A 24,637-nucleotide genomic window follows, 5' to 3' on the forward strand; every position below is an offset into this window, starting at 1 on the left:
TATATTTTTTTTCTATTTTAAACCTTCATCTCTTGAAAGCTGGTTGTGACAAATCAATTTTACTGACAGATTTCGATTCAGCACCCTCAAATCTATAAAGAACACCTAAAAGTTTTGTTGGGACCAGTAAATTATTCTTTTTTTTTGCAGACTAATGCATTCATCTAGTTTTCACCTCTGAACTCTGTCATTTCACTGTAATACTGATACAATGGTCAGTAAAATAAAGTGAAAGTTTAATTTCTACAAAGTAAACGACAAGGCTAAATCCACTTTTGTGCAAAAGTACAAACAATCCACTTTAAAGTGCTAACTTTATATGTAATGTTTTATTTCAAGAATAGCTCAATCTATACAGCACAAACAATAAGAACATGTGCTCCCATCTCACTTAAGGGGTTTATTAAGGCAAGAGATTATCATCAAATCCTCAGAGTCCTGGAGCTCAATAATAAAATCTTAAAAGAGCAACAACTTTTCCCTAAAAGAAAATCTAGAAACTAAGAGGAGTTCACACGTAAACAACTGGAAGCATACAATTTGCAAACACAATTGCTTCATAATCAAAAGAGCACTTACCTATTAGAGACCTGTTTCGCTTCATCATTGTAAGTAAAAGTAAACTGTACTGTATCCTTGCCCAAGGTAAAAAATGCATAAACACTCCAGTCACGAGTGCATTTGTCTGAAATTTGACTTTAACACGATTGCTACCATTTTCAAAACTTCACCCCTCCTGTGAGCTTCCTAAACACACCAGCTGTGACTGAGGTTTGGAAACAACTGCATTTTTGTGGGAAGAAATGACTTTTGTAATTTTTTCCAGCCTAGCAGCTCCTCCAACTGCACAGCTCTGTACACTGACATAATCTTTCATAGCCTGTCGCTCCGTAAATAAGACATGGCGTAGAGCACAGGCAAAATAAGGAAATCCATTATTAGCAGATTTTTACAGTCCACTCATACTGTAGATCTCCTGGTATTTAACACAAATTCCTAAAGACGATGTCAGCTAAAAGATTTAGAAACTTACATTCAGTTTGAATGCTGGCTCACTATTCTGCTTAAGAGATTCTTCAGATGAAGCAGTTTATTAGCACTCCATTAACAAGTATGCTTTGTGTTTTACGGAGAGTGTGCAAATCTATATTTAGGAGTAATTTATCTACTTTACATTTTCATGAAAATATTTAAAAATTACAACTAATTCACTATTAATTAATATCAAACATAAATGCTACCTAAATATAACTATTATTACATTAAAATGCATACAATACTTTAGATTTTTTCACACAATATATTAAAAAATAATTGTTAATCTAGTCTTGATACTGTATGGTAGCATAAATATTCTACAAATCCTTGTAGAGCTCATTAAATGGTTTTTGAAAGACTAAGTCTTATTCCATTGTAATAGTCTGTATTATGTATAAAATTATGGGTGGTGCAGTGGTAGCACTGCAGGCTCACAGTAATGAGATCAGGGTTCATGTCCCAGGTCCTCCCTGCATGGAGTTGGCATGTTCTCCCAATGTCCGTGTGGGTTTCCTCCGGATGTCCAAAGACACGCAGATTAGGTGGACTGGTGATCCTGAATTGGTTCATAGTGTGAGTGTATCTGTGTGTTCAACCTGCGATGGATTGGTTCCCTGGCCAAGGGCTGATCCTGCCTTTTGCCCTGTGCTTGTTGGGATAGGCTCCATCCTCCCATGACACTGCTCAAGATTAAGTGGGCTAAGATAATGATATGGTATTACATTTTTCTGTGAGGAGGGGCAGTGCTCAGTATGTAGAACATCATTTAAGTATTTTCTATATAATGCCATTTCACACACAAAAAAGTAAAAAAAAAATCTATCTATCTATCTATCTATCTATCTATCTATCTATCTATCTATCTATCTATCTATCTATCTATCTATCTATCTATCTATCCAACATCTTTAATAAATTGTCTGATAATAGTGCCACCATTGACTTCATTATTATTATTATTTTGGCAGATCATCCTTAATACACCCTATGACACTGCTGTGACTGAAAACCTAAACAGAGTTGCTCTTCCTGATACACTCATATCTGCACATCTGAAGCTATTTGCCATGTTGTATTCAGCTCACATACATATTTTGTTATCCATTTTCCATTTAAAATGCACATGCACACCCATACAATCATACACACAAATACCCCCATTGGTACTTTTTCTGCTTTTTATAGAATTGTTTAAACATATTGTTGTGTCAAATATCGGAGACTAGCAGATGTAATAAAATCGCTGTTTACAGTATATTAAGTTCACACAATGAACAGTCAAAACAGTTTGCCCTTCCATTCATTTAGAGTTTTACAGATAACATAATGTCTGATCTTCTGGCACTCTAGTTTCATAGCAAAAAGGCACTGGGTTAATATTACATTTTTGAATTTGCCACTTCTACAATTTTCTGCTTTTATTTGTTTTTACTCAGATGTCTATGTCCTGTTGTAATGTGATCACCCTGGCTAAACTCCTAATTCTCCTGTTGATCTAGGTTGTTTTGTTTGCTGTAGACATATGTCTGCTTCCTGTCCATAAACCCATTTGCAAATTAAGTCCACATTTCATTTGTTTTTTGTTAATCTTTTCTATTAAGTAAGCAACTCTGCTGTGTAAAGTGTAAATTGAAATAAAAAAGAAAGTGTTGATGCAGCGGTATAAGAACAAAATCTGTAACCTCAGCTTTTTTGGCAAGTGGAGCCACAAAAGAACCATGCAATTTAATGAATTAACAGACCTGCTTCTTTTCTGAATCACACTTTCCTGCCCCTCCTTGAAAGACAGCCTGCTCAGCTGCTTTGCAATGTTAAAGCATTCCCCAAGGGTGTTTTTTTGTTTTACTCTGTACCCTTCACCCATGGTTTGGAAGCTGGCACACCAATTTGCTGGGATGTGCCAAAGCAGACTCAGCAAATATTCAACCTTTAAAGAAAACAAGATAACTAATTTTACTTTAATTTAACCAGCCATTATAAGCTGCTATTGAAGGACTTTGATGGAAGCAAAGGGCATACATATGTGGTGTCACACACGTGCGAGTAGGAGGCAGCTAAAGGGCCTGAGTAATTGTAATAAAACATCCGACCAGGGGCGGCAGAGTGCGCTGACTGTCTTTCTCAGTTCCCTACAGACCTTTCCCAGGAAATCCTGCAAAGTTCTGGCGCCTCAGAAGACATCACTCCTGGTGCCGGCCCCTTTGCTGATGTCACTTCCAGACCAGAAGACATCACTCCCAGTGCCGGCTCCTTTGCTTACATCACTTCCGGACCAGAAGACACCACTCCTGGTGCCGGCCCCTTTGCTGACATCACTTCCGGAACAGAAGACACCACTCCCGGTGCCGGCCTCTTTGCTGACGTCACTTCCGGACCAGAAGACATCACTTTTGATTCCGTCCCTTTTGATGACGTCATTTTCCTCACGGGCCTTTAAAGCCTCCATCTTTGTCTGTAATGATCAGTTCTGTTTTGGATTCTGTTCTATGCAAACTGTGCTACATAAACTTAACTTTTGCAGCCGGGAAAACAATATACGGGTGGCTGCCCCAAATCTTTATGATGTCTGTATTGCATTATTATCACAGTGGCAAACTGTAATATGTGATAGAGAAACACACTGTTAATGAGTTGGTCATTCTAGGTCAGGGAATATGCACCTCATATTGGTGTGCTGCAAGCCAGTCAAACTAGAGATCCACACAAGAGATGTATTGAGAAGACCAAAGGAAAATTATGTAGGGCCTGCTGGTAATCGGTCAAGTCCAAAGGGGGAGATTATGGGCTTCTGATCATTTAAAAGAAAGCCAAGAAATTAGGAATACAATAAGCCAATGGGGTCACTAGAAGGCAGCCATTCAGAAATTATAGGTAAGACAACAAAAACTGACCATGCAATGGAGCATAAAGCATCATGTACGAGAACGGAATTTGGCAAGATTTCACTGGAGGGGCAGTAGTGCAGCTACAGAGAAGATTAAGTTCAAGTGCATTTAAATGTTGTTGTACAGAACTTTACGGTGGAAGCAGATAAGCAACCTCTTCAAATAAATAGGACATTCAGGCTTTAGGTCAGACTCTTGGGTCTGTTATGCATTTATTTTTTTTTATTAAATATTCTTATTACATCGCTGTGTTACCTGTTCCTAAAGGTTTGGAATGACTGTTCTATCTAGAATTTTTAAAAAAGAATAGGATGTGCAAAAGAGTTAAAAATGCCCTTACCATTTAATATCTTAAGATATTTATACATACAGTATTTGATCAGCTTGTCATAATTAATTCCTATGGGATCATATTATTAAGTAAATAACAATAGATAAGCTATTTTTCATTATTCTTTTAACCACAAATATCACATTCTGACTGTAAAGCTATTTATGTTAGGACTGGGGTATGGCAGCTGAAAACCCAAACACTTTCCTCAGTGAAAAACAAAAATGTGTGGTTCTTCCAGAAAGCAGAGCAACACCTCTACTACTACTACGGGACTGGCAAAATGGCACTACCTTGTGTGATAGCTCAAAGTACTTGCGGCTCCATGCTGATCATTCAGCGCTAGGAATTGGCAAACACCACATAAGTCCATGGGTGTCTCCCGCTCACATTAACATCATATAGTATGCTGGCTGTGCATACGCTGGGTCTCTTAAGTAGAATAATGCCTTGAATGTCACAAAATATCTGAACATCTCTGCCTATAAGGAGCATCAGCGTGTCACAGCAGGGTTTCTCTTGATGAAAGGGCTTTTTCTTTGTGATAATTTGCCATGCCACATGTCTAAGAAAGAACTAGAATGGCAACAGAAACATTATAGTAAATTAATCTTAAAACAATTGTCTCTCCAGTTCCCAGATATGTATCCAACTGAGCAGCTGTCAGACTAGAAGTTTAGATCCACCGCTACAGTAGCTATTTGGAAAGAATTATGCAAAGAGTTGAAGTCAACATGTATTAACATTCCTGTGCTAAAAGTGTTACACCTTATTAAGTCCAACAGCCAAATAACTGAGAAAGTACTAAGGGCCATTGAGGGATGAACTGGCTGTTGAGTAAATGAAGGTGGCCACTCAATACACATTTGGGTCAAAAATGCATAATTTAACAATGAGGCCGCCTTACCAGCATCATATGCTCCAAAGCAAAGTAATGCACTGGGGCCCTTATTTTGTTAGAAAAACAGAAACATATATAGGCCTGTCCTCCAAGGTTCCCAGTCAGTGCCCATATGTTAAGAAGGCCCTGATGAATGATTATTAGCATTTCAGCTGTCTCATTTACATTTATCCATCCATTATCCAACCTGCTATATCCTAACTACAGGGTCACTGGGGTCTGCTGGAGCCAATCCCAGCAGACACAGGACACACGGCAGGAAACAAACCCTGGGCAGCACACCCACACAATTTAGAATCGCCAATGCATCAAACCTGCGTGTCTTTGGGAGGAAACCCACGCAGACATGGGGAGAACATGCAAACACCACACAGGGAGGACCTGGGAAGCGAACCCGGGTCTCCTAACTGCAAGGCAGCAGTGCTACCACTGCACCACCGTGCCGCCATATTTACATTTAACGTTTAACTAACTTTACATTTACATTAAATGTTAACATTTTCTGAGTTTTTTTTCCTGGTAGAGAAATCTGAAGGTAGCTATTTCAATAAGGAAGACAGAAATCTTGAGGTAAGGTAGTTATACTTACTGATCAGTGCTCCAAAGAGAGGCGTCACCTTACACGTTGATTGCTTTACTCTATCCATGTGATAATACTGACCCTATAACCCTACAAACCTTATAAACTATTTTCATGCTGTACATTTATGATGTATCAAAGTCCTTCAAACTGTAATTTTCACATTGAATACATACTGTATCTTATAGTAATATAAGGATCATGATCATGAAAACTGGTGACATTTTGTTTTAAATTTAATAATTTTTTCCTGCTTTCTCTACCTATGGCTGCTCATTATGTCTGTTATTTTAAAGTTTTTAAGGGCTGCTTACTTGGTATCTTTCCCGAGTAGGCAACTGGGTTGTACTTAAGTCATAATTTTCCACTCACAAGGACAGCTGATGAAGCTGACATACTATAACCAAAACTACAGCAAACATCACAGTCAATTCTGTTACCCCACTGAAGAAAGGTCTCGATTTATTTAAGATCAGTGTTGCCCTTATGTTGCATGTACTCCATTTCTGATGCGTTCATTCATTATGTGTACATCCCAAAGGCTGACACGGTCCATTTGGTCTTTTTTATTCTGCCAACTAACAAGTTTTATATACAGTATATTGTTGCCAATGTATGTCTCATATTTATGTCTGATGTTTTTCTTTACATGAAAGCCATATACTGTTTGTCTGATTATGAAATGAGTGTTGCTTGTGTAAACATCTTCTTCATATTCAGAATATTAAATACAACAGATTAGCATTAATGTACTGTACACTCAAGACTGCAAATTTAACATTGACCGTGATTATAATGTCTTTCATTGTAGACTTTGTTCTCCTCATTCTTAAAACAATTCAGCAATATGTTGTAACTGCCACAGAGGATAAACTGGGGTCCCAACAGGGATGGAAGGTGAATCCTTGCCCCACCAGGAATTTGTAATGGAAGGACAGAGTGAGAGGAAGCAAATTTCGGCTGGGATGTTTATTGATTCCTATCACAGTCGGGAATAAACAATAATGGATGGACTAGGGGATTCTGAATAGTTCATTCCCCAGTATGAGATGGGGCAGTGCTACTATGGTTTGGCCCCAGACTGGACACATAAAACCTTTCCTAGGACTTGTGCTTTTGAAGGTCAGGCCTGTCGAGGACCTTGGGTACTGCCAGGGGGTGCTGTTGGGAATATACCTCCTTGGTTTGGGAGCCTTCCATATGCCCCAGAAATGCTTCTGTTCTGCAAGGCCATACTGCGTCAGAGTTGGGAGGCAGAGGTCAAAACTAAACTGGAGGAACAGAAGGAGGTTTTGTGGATTGGAGATTGTGATGTGGACTTTGGAAAAAGAAATTGTGAATAAATAATAATTTATTTGCACTCGAGACAATCTTGGTGTGGTTGTGTCTGGGTTTTGGGGCTCAGTGGCACCCCATGGTGGTCACAATGTATTTTTTTAGCATTTAAATTGTCAAACAGAAATCGTGTCAATTATTAATGTACAAGGATTATCAATACTATATGTAAATAGAAATGTATAATAAAAATTTGCTACTACAGCAAACATTTTAATCAGTCACCCAGCATAAAAGTTTTATTATGATATTATTTTTTTATTTTTAAGCCACATTAAAGCTCTTGCTAATGTAACTACATACAATTTAATATTCCATACATACAGTCTATACAGTTTGGGAGGATATTATGTTGACAATCTTTGAGGATAAGATTATCATTTCATGGATTTCAACTGTTTTTCATTTACTTTGAATTATGTATCTACAGTGTATCATTCAGGTTTTGTTTTTTCCCAGTGCTGTGAACTGCATGCACTATGAAAAGGCATATTGCGGTCCAATGCTGTTAAAATGCATCATTACATATAAAACTGCTTTAGTATAATAAACTCAACACCATAAATATGAAGCTGTTACAGCTGCATAATTCAACCTATTCTATTAAGAATTTTATTCCTTAATTTTAATTAAGGAAGATCATATAGCCATACATCCACTGTACATCCACTGTGATGTCATTCATACAAAGTGTATAGAAAACATATTAAGAAAACTTGGCAAAAAATCATTTATCTTTTACTATATAAAACTATATCCTCATAGTCAGCTTATGTGAATGAACCTTATTATATACTGTAATCGTTAATCCATAAGACACTCAAAATGAAGAATGTTTATGAAAGCAAAAGCTATGTTTTGTTTCTATATATTTAAATATGTATTTTGGGCACCTGAAGGCTTATTACTGTAATGCTACTTCACAGCTTTAGGGATGAGTCCTCCCGCATCCTTAAAATATATATGTGAAGTTAGGTGTTGACTCTGAATTGTTCCTGTATTAGTGAGTGTGCCTTTGGGATATTACAGTTCCCTGCAAAAGTATTTCTCTTTGAAATTATCCTAACTTCACTGTACCTTTTTTAGTCTTACCATTGTTTAAACATTTACTTTTACTTTCCAAACAACTGTTTACATTTACTTATTGGGCTGACACTTTTACCCAAGGTGACTTACAACATTTCTGATTGAACTGGTTACATTTCTCTTTTCTGGTTTTCCAATTGGAGCACCAGCAGGTCAAGTGACTTGCTTATGATTACAGTGTCATCATCAGGACTTGAACTTACAGCGTCAGAGGTCCAAAGCCTTAACTACCACACCACACTGCCTGCTACCAGGTAAGCTATACCGGTTATTAAACTACAAGAACAGCATATTTATGGTGCAAAGTACGGAATGGGGAAAAATTGGCTCAAACACAGAGCAAAAGGTCATGGCATGCTTAAACATTACTGAATTAGGTGATGATAAACATGGGATCCCCTCAGTGGATATGCTGTCCTATATACTGTAATTTATAAAACCCAATCAGCATAATAAATACATGGTCTAAATAGTAGTGTAACTAACAAGCTGGTTAAACTAAACTAAACTAAATTAGGTGGAATGGGAGATACCCTATGCTCAGCAGAATAATTACAGATGGCCTTGGACAAAATTTAGAACTGGGCAGATATGTGGCAGAGGTTGTTTAAAGTAAATGAATGTAATCTTTTACAAATAGGAAATGAATATAGCACATTTGATCAGGTAATAGGGGTGGATCTAAAACTTGAAGTTACATCTTATGAGAGAGACTTTGAAGTCATAACATAGTCATCGTTCTCCACAGCAGACAGCATGCATAAGTGATTGAGAAAACACGTGGATGTTGGGTTTCAAAGCTATGATGTGTAGAGCACCCATTCAAGGGCAGTCGATAATCTCATGGCTGAAACCTCAGCAAGAGCACTGTGTGTAGCTTTGGTCTGCTGATTGCAAAAAAGTTATAGCAGGTCTAGAGAAAGTATGGAGACGAGCTACCAAACGTGCAAAGTGTGGACAATGACCATAGATTAAGGGAGCTGGATGTTTTCATTTTAAGCAAACAAGAATTAATAAGTGACATGATGAAGTATTTATAATTATGAAGAGAATTAGTATGATAGATTCCAGTTATTACTTTCAGACCCCTTCTTCAACAAGACCATGAGAGCATAGATGGAAGCTGGTAAAATTTCAGTTAAATATTAAGGTTTTTCTTACACAGAGAACCACACAATAGGTTTGTGGAACCAGTATAGTGAACAGTATACCTTCAGATCACAAAAATCTCAACTAGCTGAAAAATATAAATTGATGATCTGTTGGTTGTTGGACAAAACAATATATTCTCATCAAAATTTTTTATGTTCTTAAAAACACTTGAAGCTTAAATTTTCTCTTTACTATCAATTAATCTGCTTTCAGCTGCTCCCGTTAGGGGTTGCCACAGCGGATCATCTTCTTCCATATCTTTCTGTCCTCTGTATCTTGCTCTGTTTTACCCATCACCTGCATGTCCTCTCTCACCACATCCATAAACCTCTTCTTAGGCCTTCCTCTTTTCCTATATCCTTAGCAATTATCCTATATCCTTTTCCCAATATATCTAGCATCTCTCCTCTGCACATGTCTAAATCAATGCAACCTCGCCTCTCTGACTTTGTCCCTAAACCACCCAACCTCAGCTGACCCTTTAATGTACTCTATCCTTTCATCTACTATACAGTACTATTAGTATATACTAATGGAAGCCTACATTTCCAACAATTTAGAGGGGTGGAAGAAAATCAGAGTACAAAAAGAAAAATAAATCTTCATAATCAATTGGAGAATATACAATATTGTAATATGTGTAATACTGTTACAGACAAACAAGCCGAGTTGGGATTTTATATACAGCAGACAACAGCATCTATTATTGCTTTACAAAAAAATAAATTTCTCTCTATTATAATAAAAAATCTTGGGAAGAGAGATGAGACATGACTTTCTCAGAGAGACACTTTCGCATCCTGCAAAACGTGACTTTGTGCCAAGAGATTTAACCACGCCTGGGGCTGGAAATAAAAGACAAAGAGTGGATGACAAAGTAGAACGTCGTAAAGAATTCAAAAACGTTGGTGTAATGCACATGCAGAGCATGTTAGTGATAATGGAAGTACGAAAATTCAAAACTCTCAAAAATATGATAGTAAAGATCACATTAGCGTAAACAAATGGAAATTATTACACAGTGAAATAACGGAACAGCGATCAAATATATTGTTCAGATTTAAATTTTAAGTCAGAGACTTGTAGATCGTCTAATTTGTGTTGCCATCAGGGAAAGTAGTGTTTCTTCCCAATGAAGAGGCCTATCTGCAACAATTAAAAGTTTTGTTGTTTGGTGAAAGTGAAATCCACATACGCGTGCGGCAGCAACACAAAGTTGCTGGCGCGTAGCGCAGGTAGGAGGATTGGCGAGCAAAGCGAAAAGGGGGCAAAGCTCCATAGTTACATTTTAAAAAATCAAAAAAGATATTAAAAAAAATATATTAGTAAATGCAGAGAGCGCGGGAAAATAGGAGAGCAAGATTATATTATATTATTCATTGTTTTATTCTGGTCTACTTTCTAGAATTTATATTCTTTTTGAATTTTTAATCCTTGATTATTGTTTCTTATTCGGATTGGAACTTCATTATTCATTCATTGTTATTACTTTTTGATTTTGAACATTTATTGTTTGGTTTTGTTTACATTTTGTGTCCTGAATATCGAGTAATTGAGATGTCACTGGTGACACACACAAACAGCTCACAAAAACACATTTTCAGGCAGACTCGGTAAGTAAGTCTCTTTATAGTTGCCCTGTGAGCTAGCCTAGGGATTTTGCAGCCTCCTTAATCCATATTTCATGCTGCCTGCCAGCTGAATAAGCACTGCAATAGTATCAATTACTAAATAGCTCAAATTGATTGTAAACGTACCTGTAATTTATTTCATCCAAAGCTTTTGTCCAGTAGTCTAAATGTCACACCTACTTTATTACTCAAATTCCAGTTTACTGTTTACATGTACAGAGTACAGAGAAATTCTTACTTGTATGTCTGACCAACATGCAATAGTTCACCAATTTCAGTCAGTTGGTCATTCTCCACCCCACTATAACCTAAAACAGGGTCACAGGGGGCTGCTGGAACCAATCCCAGCCAATACAGGAACAAATCCTGGGCAGGGCACCAGCCTACCACAGGGGCCCACACACTAGGGACAATTTAGGATTGCCAGTGCACCTAACCTGTATGTCTTTGGACCATGGGAGGAAACCAGAGCAACTGGAGGAAACCCACGCAGACACAGGAAGAACATGCAAACTCCACGCAGGGAGGACCCGGGAAGCAAACCCAGGTCTCCTTAGTGTGAGGCAGCAGTGCTACCACTGCGCCATCATGCCACCCACTAGTGTTATCATTTGCATAATATAAGAATGGTACCATAGCTAAAGAACTCCCAAGTTTCCTTTACGGGAAAAGAATATTGAAAATCCTGTTTTATTTTCCTAAAAGTTTAGCCCAGATGAGATCTGCTTTACTGCCATTCAATAATAACTTTTGTCTGAAATTGAGTATTACATAACTGATTCCTATGTATTTAGTTCCCTGCATTTTTCAGAGCATTATTTAACTGAAGACAAATCCTTCCATTGCATGACTGCTAATCTCAAATTTGGAAAGCAATTAATTACAATTTTCCTCTCAATCATTTCTAATAGCATGATGAATTTGAGATAATCTTGAAAAAAAACCATGGACAGATTATGTCAGAGCAGGGCATTTACCTCTTAATTATACTTAAACTTCAAACCATACCCCTTTGCTGGATTACATGGGAGAGATGAAAGAAAAACGAATAGTTACAAACATGAACTAGAGTCATGTGTCTAAAAGAAAAGGCAGCTGCAGAAAAAATAGCTTGTAATTATAGGGAAGAAAATAAAATCCCAAAGGGAAGTGGAGCCCATGCTTATGGCATCCAAAAACAAATGGACTTTGAAATCACACTGCAATAAGAGACAGTATCAACATGATGAAGAGAAAATAATGTATAATAAGTCAAGTCATGGTTATACAATAACAGTGTTAATTCATACTGAAACGGTCACTTAATAAGGGAAGCATGCCAATAAGTGATTTTGGTAATTTCAAATAACAAACCAATGTATAAGCTACATCAGATAAAGCTTCTTCCAAAGCTCAAAAAACAGGCTACAGCAAAAAAAGATAAAAAAAAAAAAAATCAATGAAGGTAAAAGAAAGGTACAGAAAAGCACCTTCTAGAAAATGAAAAACACTACATACAGGAAAAACTGAAAACACAAAAGAGTCAGGCCCACGAAACGTAAATAATCTTTGGTACAGAGACAACTTGTCCTCTCCCAAACAACTGAATCAATTTGTATTATCTCCCCACCAACTTCTTCTTTCTTGCACTAACTCTCTTTAAAACAAGTGGCTACTAAACCTTCTTCACAAATGCAAACTAACTGGGCATTTTTACCATAGGTTACTGCACCATATTATCTCTTATATTTTACTATTTTATATTCATAAAGTATCACCTAGACACAAATTAGGTTAAACTGTGTGTTTCTTTAGTCTGCAGCACTCTGAAGATGGGCAACAGGAGTCCATGATTTGTAAAACATAATAAGTGGAGAACTGAGCTGTTTCTGGAGTCAAGGTTTTTACATTTTTTTATTTCTTCATCAGTGGCTTCATTAAGTTAAGCTAGCTTTGGACTTACTTAGCATTATTATAAGTAGAGTATGATCATATGAATAAAAAGAAAAGAAACACTCTACTCACAGGTCTAGACCTAGTACTCCTCTGACCTGAAGATGACTGGATAAGACCCAAAATTATTTCTAAGGTCAGGTGTCATCTGCCTTTACGTATACCAGATTAGGGGTCCCTCTAGTGGATCCCAGCTTCCTTGCGCTCCAAAGCCCTTTGCACATATTAAAAGACCAGAACTTTAAGGCAGCTCTTTGTCTATTATCTTAAAAAGACAAAAGAAGCTGACTGTTCGAAGTCAAGGACAGTATGCTTCATCCTAATGACCAGGTAGGGGAGTATTCGTTTTTGCCCACTCTGCATGTCCTTTCCCTTTAATAGACAATGAGGTCCCAGCATTCCCAACTAAGGGTGGTATTGCTGCTGTCTGTCATTTAGGACATGTAGCCAACTCAATAGTTTGCAAATCATATATACATATGTGTGTGTGTGTGGTTGTGTACATTTGCATGTTTGTGTCTTGAGGTGTAATAGATAACGCTAAATAATACAGCTTTCCAGAGTTTATCATTCTGGAAATGGCACAAATTCACAGTCACAAAGTAAAAAGCAAACTTTTTGTCTACTCTGTCTTTCTCTGTCTCTCAGACTATCTGACCAATAATAAGCAAAACAGTTAATCCTGTACATGCTAAATTGATAACATTTACAATTACCATCAGCAGTATGAGGAAAGTCAAGCATGTAACACTGTATACAAACATTTTTATACATTTTTTAAAATTCAATCCAGTTTGAGTAGTGCATTTTATGAACTGTGACATGTCTGATTTTCTTAATAATTTCTCATAACCTTATGCACATAAAAAATATTCCTAAGCCCTTAGGTTAAACAAATATGTAGACACATAATTAGGACTTGGTGTGATGTAAAGCTAGCATCTACAGACTTATGGCCTCTTAAACTTGAAAATAATTCCTTTACCCTCTTCTTTTATTGAATATAATCTCCCTGATAATAGATAGATAGATAGATAGATAGATAGATAGATAGATAGATAGATAGATAGATCATTTCAACTTGTACAATAAATCTGAATCCTAATTATCATTGTACAATAATTGCCTTGTACATTGATAAACACACAGAAAACTGATAAAACATACTAATATATATAAGAATTGAGTAGTTTTAAGCACAAAATAAGTGTAATGATACTACTAAAATAACAAGCGATACCTTCCCATAGGTTTGCAATAAGATGCCTTTTGGCAGAATGAAAGCCTTTTGAGGTACTATTTTGAAAAAAGAAACCTACTCCTTTGAGCAACTCGTTCCAAATCACAACAGGCATCCAGGAAATGATAGTAAGACTCCATTTCCCCAGCTGAGATCCGGACAACAGTGAATGATCCATTTCGGGCCATGTTACATTTTCTTTCAGAATATCTGTAAGACAGTCTCTTTAGTCTCTTACTTTTGTTGCTCATTTTGAACCAGCTGAAGCACACTTTTCTGTATACTATGTATTAAGACACCAGGTTCCTCTCTTCATTTGTGAGGCTAATACATTCTTAAATGTCTACATAGCCTTTCAAAGGTAGCAAACCTCAGTGTTGAAGACTTAAATCTCTGCTTACTTTATCCAAGGGCAAGTTGGCTGCAATGCAAGCACATGGCTACAGCTATTTGTGGTTTTATCACTAATTCAATTACCAGGTAGTGAAGCACTTCTGCGGCTTGTCTCAGGTTACTGTCTAACAGTTAGGTCACTTTGTCTGAATAAACCCTTACAATATTTACTTTCCTGATTTCCTGTAACTATATAAACAGTAAATCAACTGCAAATTTTGCTCTCTCACTCAGAATTAAAAACAATGCCAAAGCTATTAAAACTGTTGAATAAATTAACTGAATATTTTAATGTGATATACTTGTAAATACAGTAATACTACTACTACTACTACTAATAATAATAATAACAATAATATCAATAATAATAATAATACAGTAATAATATTAAGTACTCACTTTCAGTTTTGACCTGGGCCACTGCCTGCATGAACTCTGCATGTTCTGCCCATGTCAGTATGATTTTCCTGCTTTGCACCCAAAACTGCCAGGACACGCTCTACCTCACAAATCTATCTGGATTTAGGTGCATTGATAATGGGTGGTGGGAATGCTAATATGTTTATACATTTATGGATAGGTATAATAGCAATAATTAGAAGAAGAATACACTTTAAATATATTATTACTTTACCCAAGTTCAGAGGTCTACTACAATACAATTGATTTACTTAAAAGTAAACATGCCACATTATACACACACACACATTTAAAGCCATCAGAGAACTGTACTGTCTATGTCTATGTGAACTTAACTCTAACTCTTCCACTTATCTGTAACAGGCTGCCATTCTGCCTAAGGCTGGTTACTGCCTTGCACAAAATCCTGCTAGAACTGACTCTGGTCATGCATGACTCTGAATTGGATTACACGTCTTCAGAAGTGTCATGTCATAAAAAGCTGGTGTCAATTTATTAGCCTAAATTTTCTATTTAAAAATATGTATTTGCTCCTCCTAAATGATGGAACAAAGAATACCAATAAAATTTTGCACATTGCAGTTCTGTTGGTCACATTTAAACTCTTTCATATATTAACATTTACTATATCGTTTGCTATTCATTTTGATACAATACAAGAGCTGTTTAGCTGAAATGAACATTTTCTATATGAAAATTAATACTTTTCAGTTCAAAGTACCAAACAATATTAATAAAAAAAATGTGAAGAACATTCAATGTTAATAAAACATATACTTACACACAAGAGAGCCCATTCTTCTATTGGTCTCAATAAAGTAACTTTCAAATGGACACAAATGAACACTCAGGAATCCTGTCAGGATCTGAATGTAAGATGTTGCCCAGTTCCTACAGACTTTGAACTTCCTACAAATATCTTAAACAAAAGCAAAAAGCACAGAGCTTCCACTTCCTCTCACACCCAGTACAGCTTTCATTGTTGTAAAAATAGATGGGAAAAGCTGTACTATATCACATATTATAGGCACCTGCAATTTTCAATGGATTTAACTAATTTGAGCTTGTTTTATATTTTGGTAGTTAATTACATGCAAACATAATCCATAAATATTACCAGGATTACACTTACATGTTGATAAATTCTATTGAGGTCTCATATTTCTTAAAGTATTCTTAAACCATACAAACACTAACTTTTTCAATATATCACTTTCATTTTATGTCATTTGTGATTTTAATGAGTGGTTAGCCCTACTGATTCTCAACTCCAGAATTCTACATGGCCATAAATCTTGGTCCTTGGTCATGCTGGCATGTTCTGCCCATATCTATGCTGGTTTTCCACTGGCTGTTCTGATTTCCTTATCATATTCCAAAAATGTGCACCGTGGCACCATATCTAGTGCTGGTTCTCACTTTAACTGCCAGAATATGCATTTCCTTGCTGCAACCCTGAACTGAATAAGATGGCTAGAAAACACATGAATGAATGGTGATTATAATTAGTAATACTGTCTGTCATCTCAGCTTGTCTATAAACTTTAGCTGATGTTTGCCTCACTTAACCCACCTTTGCTCGAAAGAAAAGTTTTTTTCTATAAAGGCATCTGCCAAAATATACAATAATAATATTATTTTAGTTTAAGAGTATCCTTGTTTCTTCCCTTACAAAATATATAAATATACCAATAACACTTGTCAGATGAATAATCTAGTGCAAAACTGTGTGTTCACTTTAACTACTGCCAGCATGATTGCTTTCTCCATTATTCTTGTACACAAATGCTGTGAATGTCTTCCATCCACCCATTTATTACTTTACCTGCTTAACCAAATTCAGGCTAACAGGTGCCAGAGTCATTCTCAGAAGCATTGGGCACAAGACATGAGCCAAACCAGGGTCGGGCACCAGTACATTGTAGGAAACACATGCATGCACCCATATTCATACTTCAGCAGACTTGCCAGTTAGCTTAACACCTTTGTTACCTAAAGAAAACGCACACATACACAAGAAGAATATTTCAACACCTAACAGTAACTGCCTGGGCAGAGTTTTGAATATAAAAACCTGGAGTTTTGTGGCAGCAGCACTATCCACTAAGCACCTTCCTTTTTTAATTCATTTACACTAAATACCTTTTAGGGGAAATCAATTTTAAAATATATTTATGCCAAACACTGTACACACACAATTCAACTGCAAACATTTACATTATACTTTAGCCTGCATATTCTTATATGGTACAGACTGCTGAATCTCCAATTAAACATGAAGAGCCAAAGACAATAAATAATAGTCTGTGGTAGATACTACTACTTAAGATTTAATTGTAGATTAATCTTTTCTAGCATATAAAGCCACTCTTCAACAACAAACCATATGCCATCCTAAATAATCCTCTTATCTTTTCTATTTAAAGGCTGCATCTGCAGGCTGTGATTGTCACCTTGATTAAGGAAAAGTATATAACATCAAAACAATAATTTGGCAGATTAAATCTAGACAAAATCATTAAATAAAAGTAATGAAAACTGACCAAAAAGCTAAACAAAATGTTTTCTTCCACTTGAAAGAATAAGTTCTTTTCCATCCGTCCACATATGTACTGAACCTACTGTAGGGGCCAAGGTGGACAAACTGGCATCCCAACAAGGAAGGAGGGTGGTTCCTTACCTGAGGACATAAGGAAAGGATATGGGTGGACAGGTGTCCTGGCCTGGGTGTTTCAAGATACCTTTCCTGGCCAGGAACATAAAACAGAAGGACAGGGAAGAACTGTCTCTTGGGGCTATAAGGTCCCCCCATATGTCAGATGGCAGCATCATTCAGGTAGAGTTCCCATTTGTACACCTGCAGGGCACCTTGAAAATTGTAGTCCTGATGGACAGCCCTGTCGGTGTACATGGGTGCCACCAGAGGGAGCTGTGGAGAGAGGAGTCAAACATTTTAAGGAGGTTCTGTCCAACCAGGAAGTGCTTCCAGGGTGTAATCATGTGACACCAGACGTACTTCCAGGTCTGGCATAAAAGAAGCAGCTCAATCTCATCCAGGAGTCAGGAAGGAGCGGACAAGGCTTGCCTGGAGGACAGTGATGGAATTAATATATTGGATGGTACTTGTGATTCTGTCTTGAAAGGAGAACCTATGGAAGGTATTTAGTAAAGTAAAATACACTTAATGTGTACCCTTGACTGTGTTTATGCACTTATGTTTGGAGTCAGTTTGGATTTAGTAGCAACCCCTATCTGTCACACTAACTAATCCAAGTTTTTGAGTTGCGGGAAGTGTGAGCCTTTCCTGGCATAGTCAAGCTGAAGGCAGCAAGCATTGCTAAAGGGGTCAAAAGACATTTTCTGAATGGCCATTTTTCTAGTCAAAGCTGTAGAAAATTGGAGGCTATACCAGGAGTTTCAAAGTGTGCAAGGCAGGAACCACCCATTGGCTGGAGTCCAGTCTAATGTAGGGCACAAGTACATACAACTGGCCATTATGAGCCCTCTGTATACATCATATTTATCTGACCACTTTACTGTGGCTTAGCTTACATACAGGGCTTGAAACAGATGTGAACCTATTTCCTTTAGTAAGTTCTGTCGATGAAAAACAAACAACACCTTTCTTGTTTTTTAGTGCAAGCTGATATACTGTATGTGCAGTCATGTTCATGACTCAGTAGCAAAATGCGCAATGACAGCAAAGGTGCCAGACAGCCACAATAAATCTTACCATGTTGCAAAGTGTTACAAACATAGTTCTGAAACAAAAAGAAATGCTTAGACATTTTGAAAAAACATTGTATTAAAAAGACCTTTGGAAAAGGTAACAGTGTCCCCTGCAAGAATGTTAAAAAGCATAACATGACAATGCAATGTTTGTACTACAACGAAAAAGACTCTTAATTTATAGAAATACTTATATGGCAATAATTAATTCATTATCGCCTAATTCAGCAGCATTGGACACCAGTCCCTATTTGACCTTCCACTGATTAAAACAGGTATGGAAAAGAAATTGACAAATTTATTGCTTAAAAACAGCCGAGCTAATAAATACAGATATGTTCTTGATAAAATTGTCATTTTGTCTTTGGCTGAAGTAAATATTCTTGCATTTTAAGTACATAATTGAATAGTGTAAAATTAAGACATAAATTGTCCCAACCTGTTTATAATATAATAGAAAACAATTTATTTCTTCTCACTTTTTCAGTGAAACAAATAAGCCAATGAAAATATGCCATTTGCTAGTCTTTATTACCTCAGGTACTGCACACATAATTTACTGAAAATTAACAACATTGTTGCAGTGGCCCTGTGTTACTGCTCTAAAGGATAATTTTCTTATATAAACTAGCCAAATATTTAAACCTGTAAAATATCAAAGAAGAAATAATGTAATATATAGTCATTTACACAACAAAAGGAGTGAAGGATTTGTTACTGATTACAATATTGCTAAAATGCCCTAGTCATGATATGGTCAACCCAAAGAAAATTTTCATTAATGCTGCATCTGATGAATTCAGAATGTGTCAAAGCTCACAGCTGAGCAACATGTGACACAGTTGACGTTTAGGACAAACTCCCTATGAGCTCTCTCACGTGGCAGCCATAAGAGCCATCTGTTTACAAGCCTGGTGACCTGCATGCCTTGTGACAGCAGCAGAAGAGGAAATGCTAAAACGTATAATGAACAAGGAGGAGGAAAAGGGCAATGAGCTTTTTAAACTACAAATAACTGAATTTCAGTTTATCTGCAAAATTGCATTACCATTAGGAGAATAAAATTGGACAGAGAATAAATGGGATGTCATCCCCTTGCAGAAAACAAATTAAGCTAAAATACCTCTGGCAGAGGTCCCTAAAACAGTAATAAAAATGCAGAATGAGAAAGCCAGCTCTACACAGAAGGCAGAACTGGACTGTGTGTTTGTAACCTTAGGCCTGACAATATATTTATGGTATATTAATGGAAGTAGCTGAAAGACAAGGAAGAAATAAGTATAAATAAGCTATTCTATAGTTAACAATGATGAACAATAGTTGCACCCAGAAACAACAGTCCCATTAACAAAAAACCTGGAGTACAAACCAAATATTTCAAAAATAAGAAATGATTCCAGTACCACAAAAAATGTAGTTTATTTGCACAGAAAGGAGTACACGTGGAGATTTTATATTAGTAACTATGACTCATAGTACAGGTAGTGAGTAATATCTTGTAGCACATCCCATCAGTATTACACAATTTTTACTTCATTGATGTAAATGTCAATAGAGGGTATGTAGGGGACTATACCTGGCATTAAAAGCTGCTAAATAGTGGTAACTGTAACGCAGTGTTAAAGGAGCAGGATGTGTCTACCTATAAGCATGTTGCACAGCCACTATCATGCTTTAGAACTACCAAAATACAAGAAAATTCACTACCTTCATGGTGGCACATTCAGGCCCAGGAATGACTCGTACCAAAAAAGCAAAAATCAGAGCACCAGTAAGAGTGAACGTATTAGCACCAGCTCTGGAGGTCTTCTGTAATGATCTGTGTGTTTCAGCAGACAGGAAGTTGCATTCTGGTACATACACACAGAAGGCTAGCAATGGATCAATATAAAGAGAGAGAGAGAAAGAGAAAGAAAGAGAAAAAGAACCTTGCTCTTTAACAATAAACCCAGGACATTATAGACATACAGTACACAGGGGAAATGCAGTCTAGAATTCAAACATTAATTTAGTTTTCTCTGTTTAGAATATGACTACACACACTTAGGCTATACCAGAGTTAAAATGAGGTGAACGGTGGAAATTATCATTCTACCTATCCATCCATTTACTTAACCTGCTTAATTAAATTTTACGGTCTCAAGGAGCTATGGTCTATCCTGGAAACAAGGCATAAATGATTTATTTTCTTCTGCTTGCCTTTTGTACGTGCAAATAAAGAAGGAACTAGCTGAAACTGGTTCAGTTTCTTTACACCGCTACACTTGCTGTAGGCATCACTTTAGTTTAATCAGTATATGATATGTTCATGCAGTTTCTGCATTCAATAAGCTTTCCACTCTTGTTTATGAATACATTATTCTTTCATATACAATCTAAATTTTATTTCTGCTTTTTTATTATATATGATACACTGCTTGCTTTTCCTTTTTATTCTACATTCTTGCTTTTTGTTTTTACTGCTGAGTTCTATCAGTCAGTTAGAAAGCTTGGCTAGGAAAAGTGCTAAGAAACGTCTTTGTGTTCCATTTTCCAAGAAAAAAAAGGTGGAGCTCATCGTAAAATGTTCTGTGTCAAAATATTATCCTAAATTCTAAAAAGCATTATCAACCCCTGGCCTTATAGAATCCATAGAGCCACAAACGCTAACCTGCTCCAACCTAAAATCACTCATTGCTGAATTGCAGCCCTCTGTAACCTCTGACCCATCAAATGTCGAAATGCTCTTATAGCACATGTTAACGATAACAGCCAACGCAGTAAGAGCACTTCAGATAACAGAAAGATGGAGAAAGAGAAAGCGAGCATCCCAACATATGCTGCAGTAGTAATTGGGTTTTCCCAGTTAACCTGCTGTTGTGGATAGTATACCAAATGAATATTTAAGTATAAAGTTATTATATGCATTGTGGTTGATTTTTGTTGTTGCTGGATATTTTCTGAACATTGTGGTTTTGAGATGGTACAGTAATTGTAACCACAGTATCTTTCCATAATGCATTTACTAACATTGAACATTGTTCTGTTAGCAAACTGGCAGATAAATGTTTGAGGAAAAACAGAGATATGTGTAAAAAACAAAACAAGGAAAAGATATAAAGCAAAATGAAACCAAAGCCCAATAAAAGAGACACTAATCAGGTCAAAAGAACAAGACAGTCAACATTGAAAGTACACACAAGACAACAGCACAAAGATAAGCTTTGAACACTTCAGAGACTTGGTATCTGCAGATCGAATAAGGAATTGCACTTATAGCCATCCTTTAATACCGTCACATTGGTTATGCATGGGTCCTGACCTTGGAGGCCATACCCTGAGAAACTCACATTGGCTGATAGTGTTATACCTAGGAGTTATGAACAGTTTGAGGCCACCAGAATAAGCTACAAACACCAACACAGCCTAACCTCCCAACTCCACAGTTAGACTTTGTCTTAACTAGGCCAAAAAAATGAAGAACAGGCTATTAAAGTTCAAAATGACTTAAATATCCTAAATATATGAAAATATCAAAAAAGGCAAATACTGGCAGAAGTAAGCCAAAAGGTTTGCTTAAAACTGAAGTCTACAGCCAACAAATCCCATTACATGATCCAAAAATAAACACACAATAGAAGCAAAATAATAATAGAACCAGAAAACTCAGTACTTACGCTCCAGAACAACAATCAATTAGCTGCTTAAGGACCCACTTCCCAGCTTCATATTCATTGCAAGGAATAAATTACCAAGAATTGTGGTGGAGATTAAGTAGTTTAGGGACCTTTGAATCTGTACCTGATGTTATTTAGAGGATCTACGTGAAAAGGATGGATGAGCTTGTTGGACTGAATGGCCTGTTCTCATCACAATTGTTCTGATATTCTAATATTCTAATCAGTTAAGAAAGCATTCAGAACAAGGCACTACTAATCAGGTGTTCTTGATAGGCCTGTTGATCACTAAGTTTTACCACCTCAATGTAAAGGCAGAGTCCACAGTAAACAGACACATGGAACAAAGCAATTATTGGGCTACATCAGTCTGAGAAGGGTTAAAAGGCTATTTTTAAACAATGTGAAGACTAGTATCCATCCATCATCCAACCCACTATATCATAACACTGGGTCATGGGGGTCTGCTGGAGCCAATCCTAGGGCGCAAGGCAGGAAACAAACCCTGGGCAGGGTGCCAGCCCACCACAGGGCGCACACACTAGGGACAATTTAGAATCACCAATGCAAGTCTTTGAACTGTGGGAGGAAACCCACGGAGACACGAGGAGAACATGCAAACTCCACACAGGGAGGACCTGGGAAGCGAACCCAGGTCTCCCAACTGCGAGGCTGCAGCACTACCCACTAGACCACCGTGATGCCCAAAGACCAGTATGAAGATCTATTTAAAGGCATTGAACAGGAAGGAAAGACATACCACTCTTGTTAAGGTTGGTTTTCCCAATATCTTCAGTCAAGGCACAGACCATTGAATATTCTGTGAAATTCCAGGAATCCAAAGCTACATCCACAAAATTGCACGGCTCTATCAACATACTAAATGTTATTGTTCATTACTCTACCAACTGAAAAGAATTAATACATTTTTATTTTATGTAAATATAACCAGAAAACATCCCTTTTCTTCCACAAAAAAGAATATGGCCGCATTGTCTAGGTTTGGAAAGTTGTATCTGAAAACAATAAGACTTTTTTAACAATGTCCTCTAGTAAGACAAGACCCACTAGAGTTGTTTGGATATTATACTCAAGGTCGTGTTTCGTGAAAACCAAATACACAATAATACCACAAGAACCTGTTTAACATGAGACTCAAGATGAAGGGTTGAATTCAGCAGTTAGAGTGCTTACAAAAACCATACAATGTGTACATATTACCCTGTTTTGCAATCTGTATATTGCCTTTCTGGTAAATTCCAAATTGATTGTAAGTTATTCTTTCTCAGTTATAAAACTCTGCATATTTGTTTAGTCTGTCCTATAAGTAAATGTTCTTCATGAAGCGTATACTATTTATGCTTTTATTTTTTATCATTCCTTTTAATGCTACTATTGTATTATTTCTTATTTGTTAAGACAATACAGACAATTTTAATTTTTGTTCATTTTAATGATCTGTGATGGCCCACAGAGTTTTGGATTCTTTAAGTATAATGTAAAGAAATTGTCTTTGCCACTGACTTAGACATACTCATTGGTTTATTGAGGGTTAAGGCCTTAGTCCTCTACAAAATAAAGCTGCTTTGTGATAATGCCTATTGTTAAACTGCAGTGGGCTGGCACCCTGCCCAGGGTTTGGTCCTGCCTTGCGCCCTGTGTTGGCTGGGATTGGCTCCAGCAGACCCCCGTGACCCTGTGTTAGGATATAGCGGGTTGGAGAATGACTGACTGACTGACCGATTGTTAAAGAGTATTATATAAATAAAATTCCATTTGATTTGATTCATTTCAAGTATATGTTTTCAATATTTCCACACACAGAGAATAAATTGCACTATTGTTAGAAATTTATTCTACTTTATTTTTGTCAGTAGTGTCAAATTATCTGATTATCTAGGTAATTCAGCCTACAACTACAGTGTATGCAGAAGAGCTCTCAAATTAATCTTTCCTTCACTGCACTGGTTAATATTCAGCAATTTTCCTCCTTAACATCATTAACACTGCCTCTAAATGGTAGAACACTCCTTCTAATTGGAAGTGCATTTGCTAAATATCACAGCACGTTTTAAAATTAAAAAAGAACAATATTATCCTCTTACACAGCACTACTCTAATGTGCTTCTGCAAAAATGCTCAAATAGTCATGTGAGGCACATGCTAGTGCCCCTGAATAATCAGGTCAGGGGCATTTCTGTGCCTCTCAACATTGGTGCAGTTCAGCTCTTCTTAGCAAATGTGACTGAAACCAGATTACTTCCAATTAAATCCAAAACAAAGAAAAAGAATATACATGTGGTTCTCTAAACCATACTGCAATGTATA

The 24,637-nt window shown here is 36.8% G+C and overlaps 1 protein-coding gene across 9 annotated transcripts in view; it reads right to left on the reverse strand.

The window, feature by feature from the left end:
• Nucleotides 1-24,637, reverse strand: part of mcf2l2 (MCF.2 cell line derived transforming sequence-like 2) — a 423,828-nt gene that overhangs the window by 380,664 nt on the left and 18,527 nt on the right. The window contains exon 1 of one of the 9 annotated variants that reach the window (XM_039759047.1): nucleotides 580-762. The exons of the other annotated variants lie outside the window; for them this stretch is intronic. Coding sequence (XP_039614981.1) covers nucleotides 580-658 — 79 coding nt within the window. The 5' untranslated portion in view covers nucleotides 659-762. Of the gene's footprint in view, nucleotides 1-579; nucleotides 763-24,637 lie in introns of those variants that run through there. 9 annotated transcript variants of the gene reach the window in all.

The sequence above is a fragment of the Polypterus senegalus genome, chromosome 1, assembly GCF_016835505.1.
Source record: "Polypterus senegalus isolate Bchr_013 chromosome 1, ASM1683550v1, whole genome shotgun sequence".
Lineage (NCBI taxonomy): Eukaryota > Metazoa > Chordata > Cladistia > Polypteriformes > Polypteridae > Polypterus > Polypterus senegalus.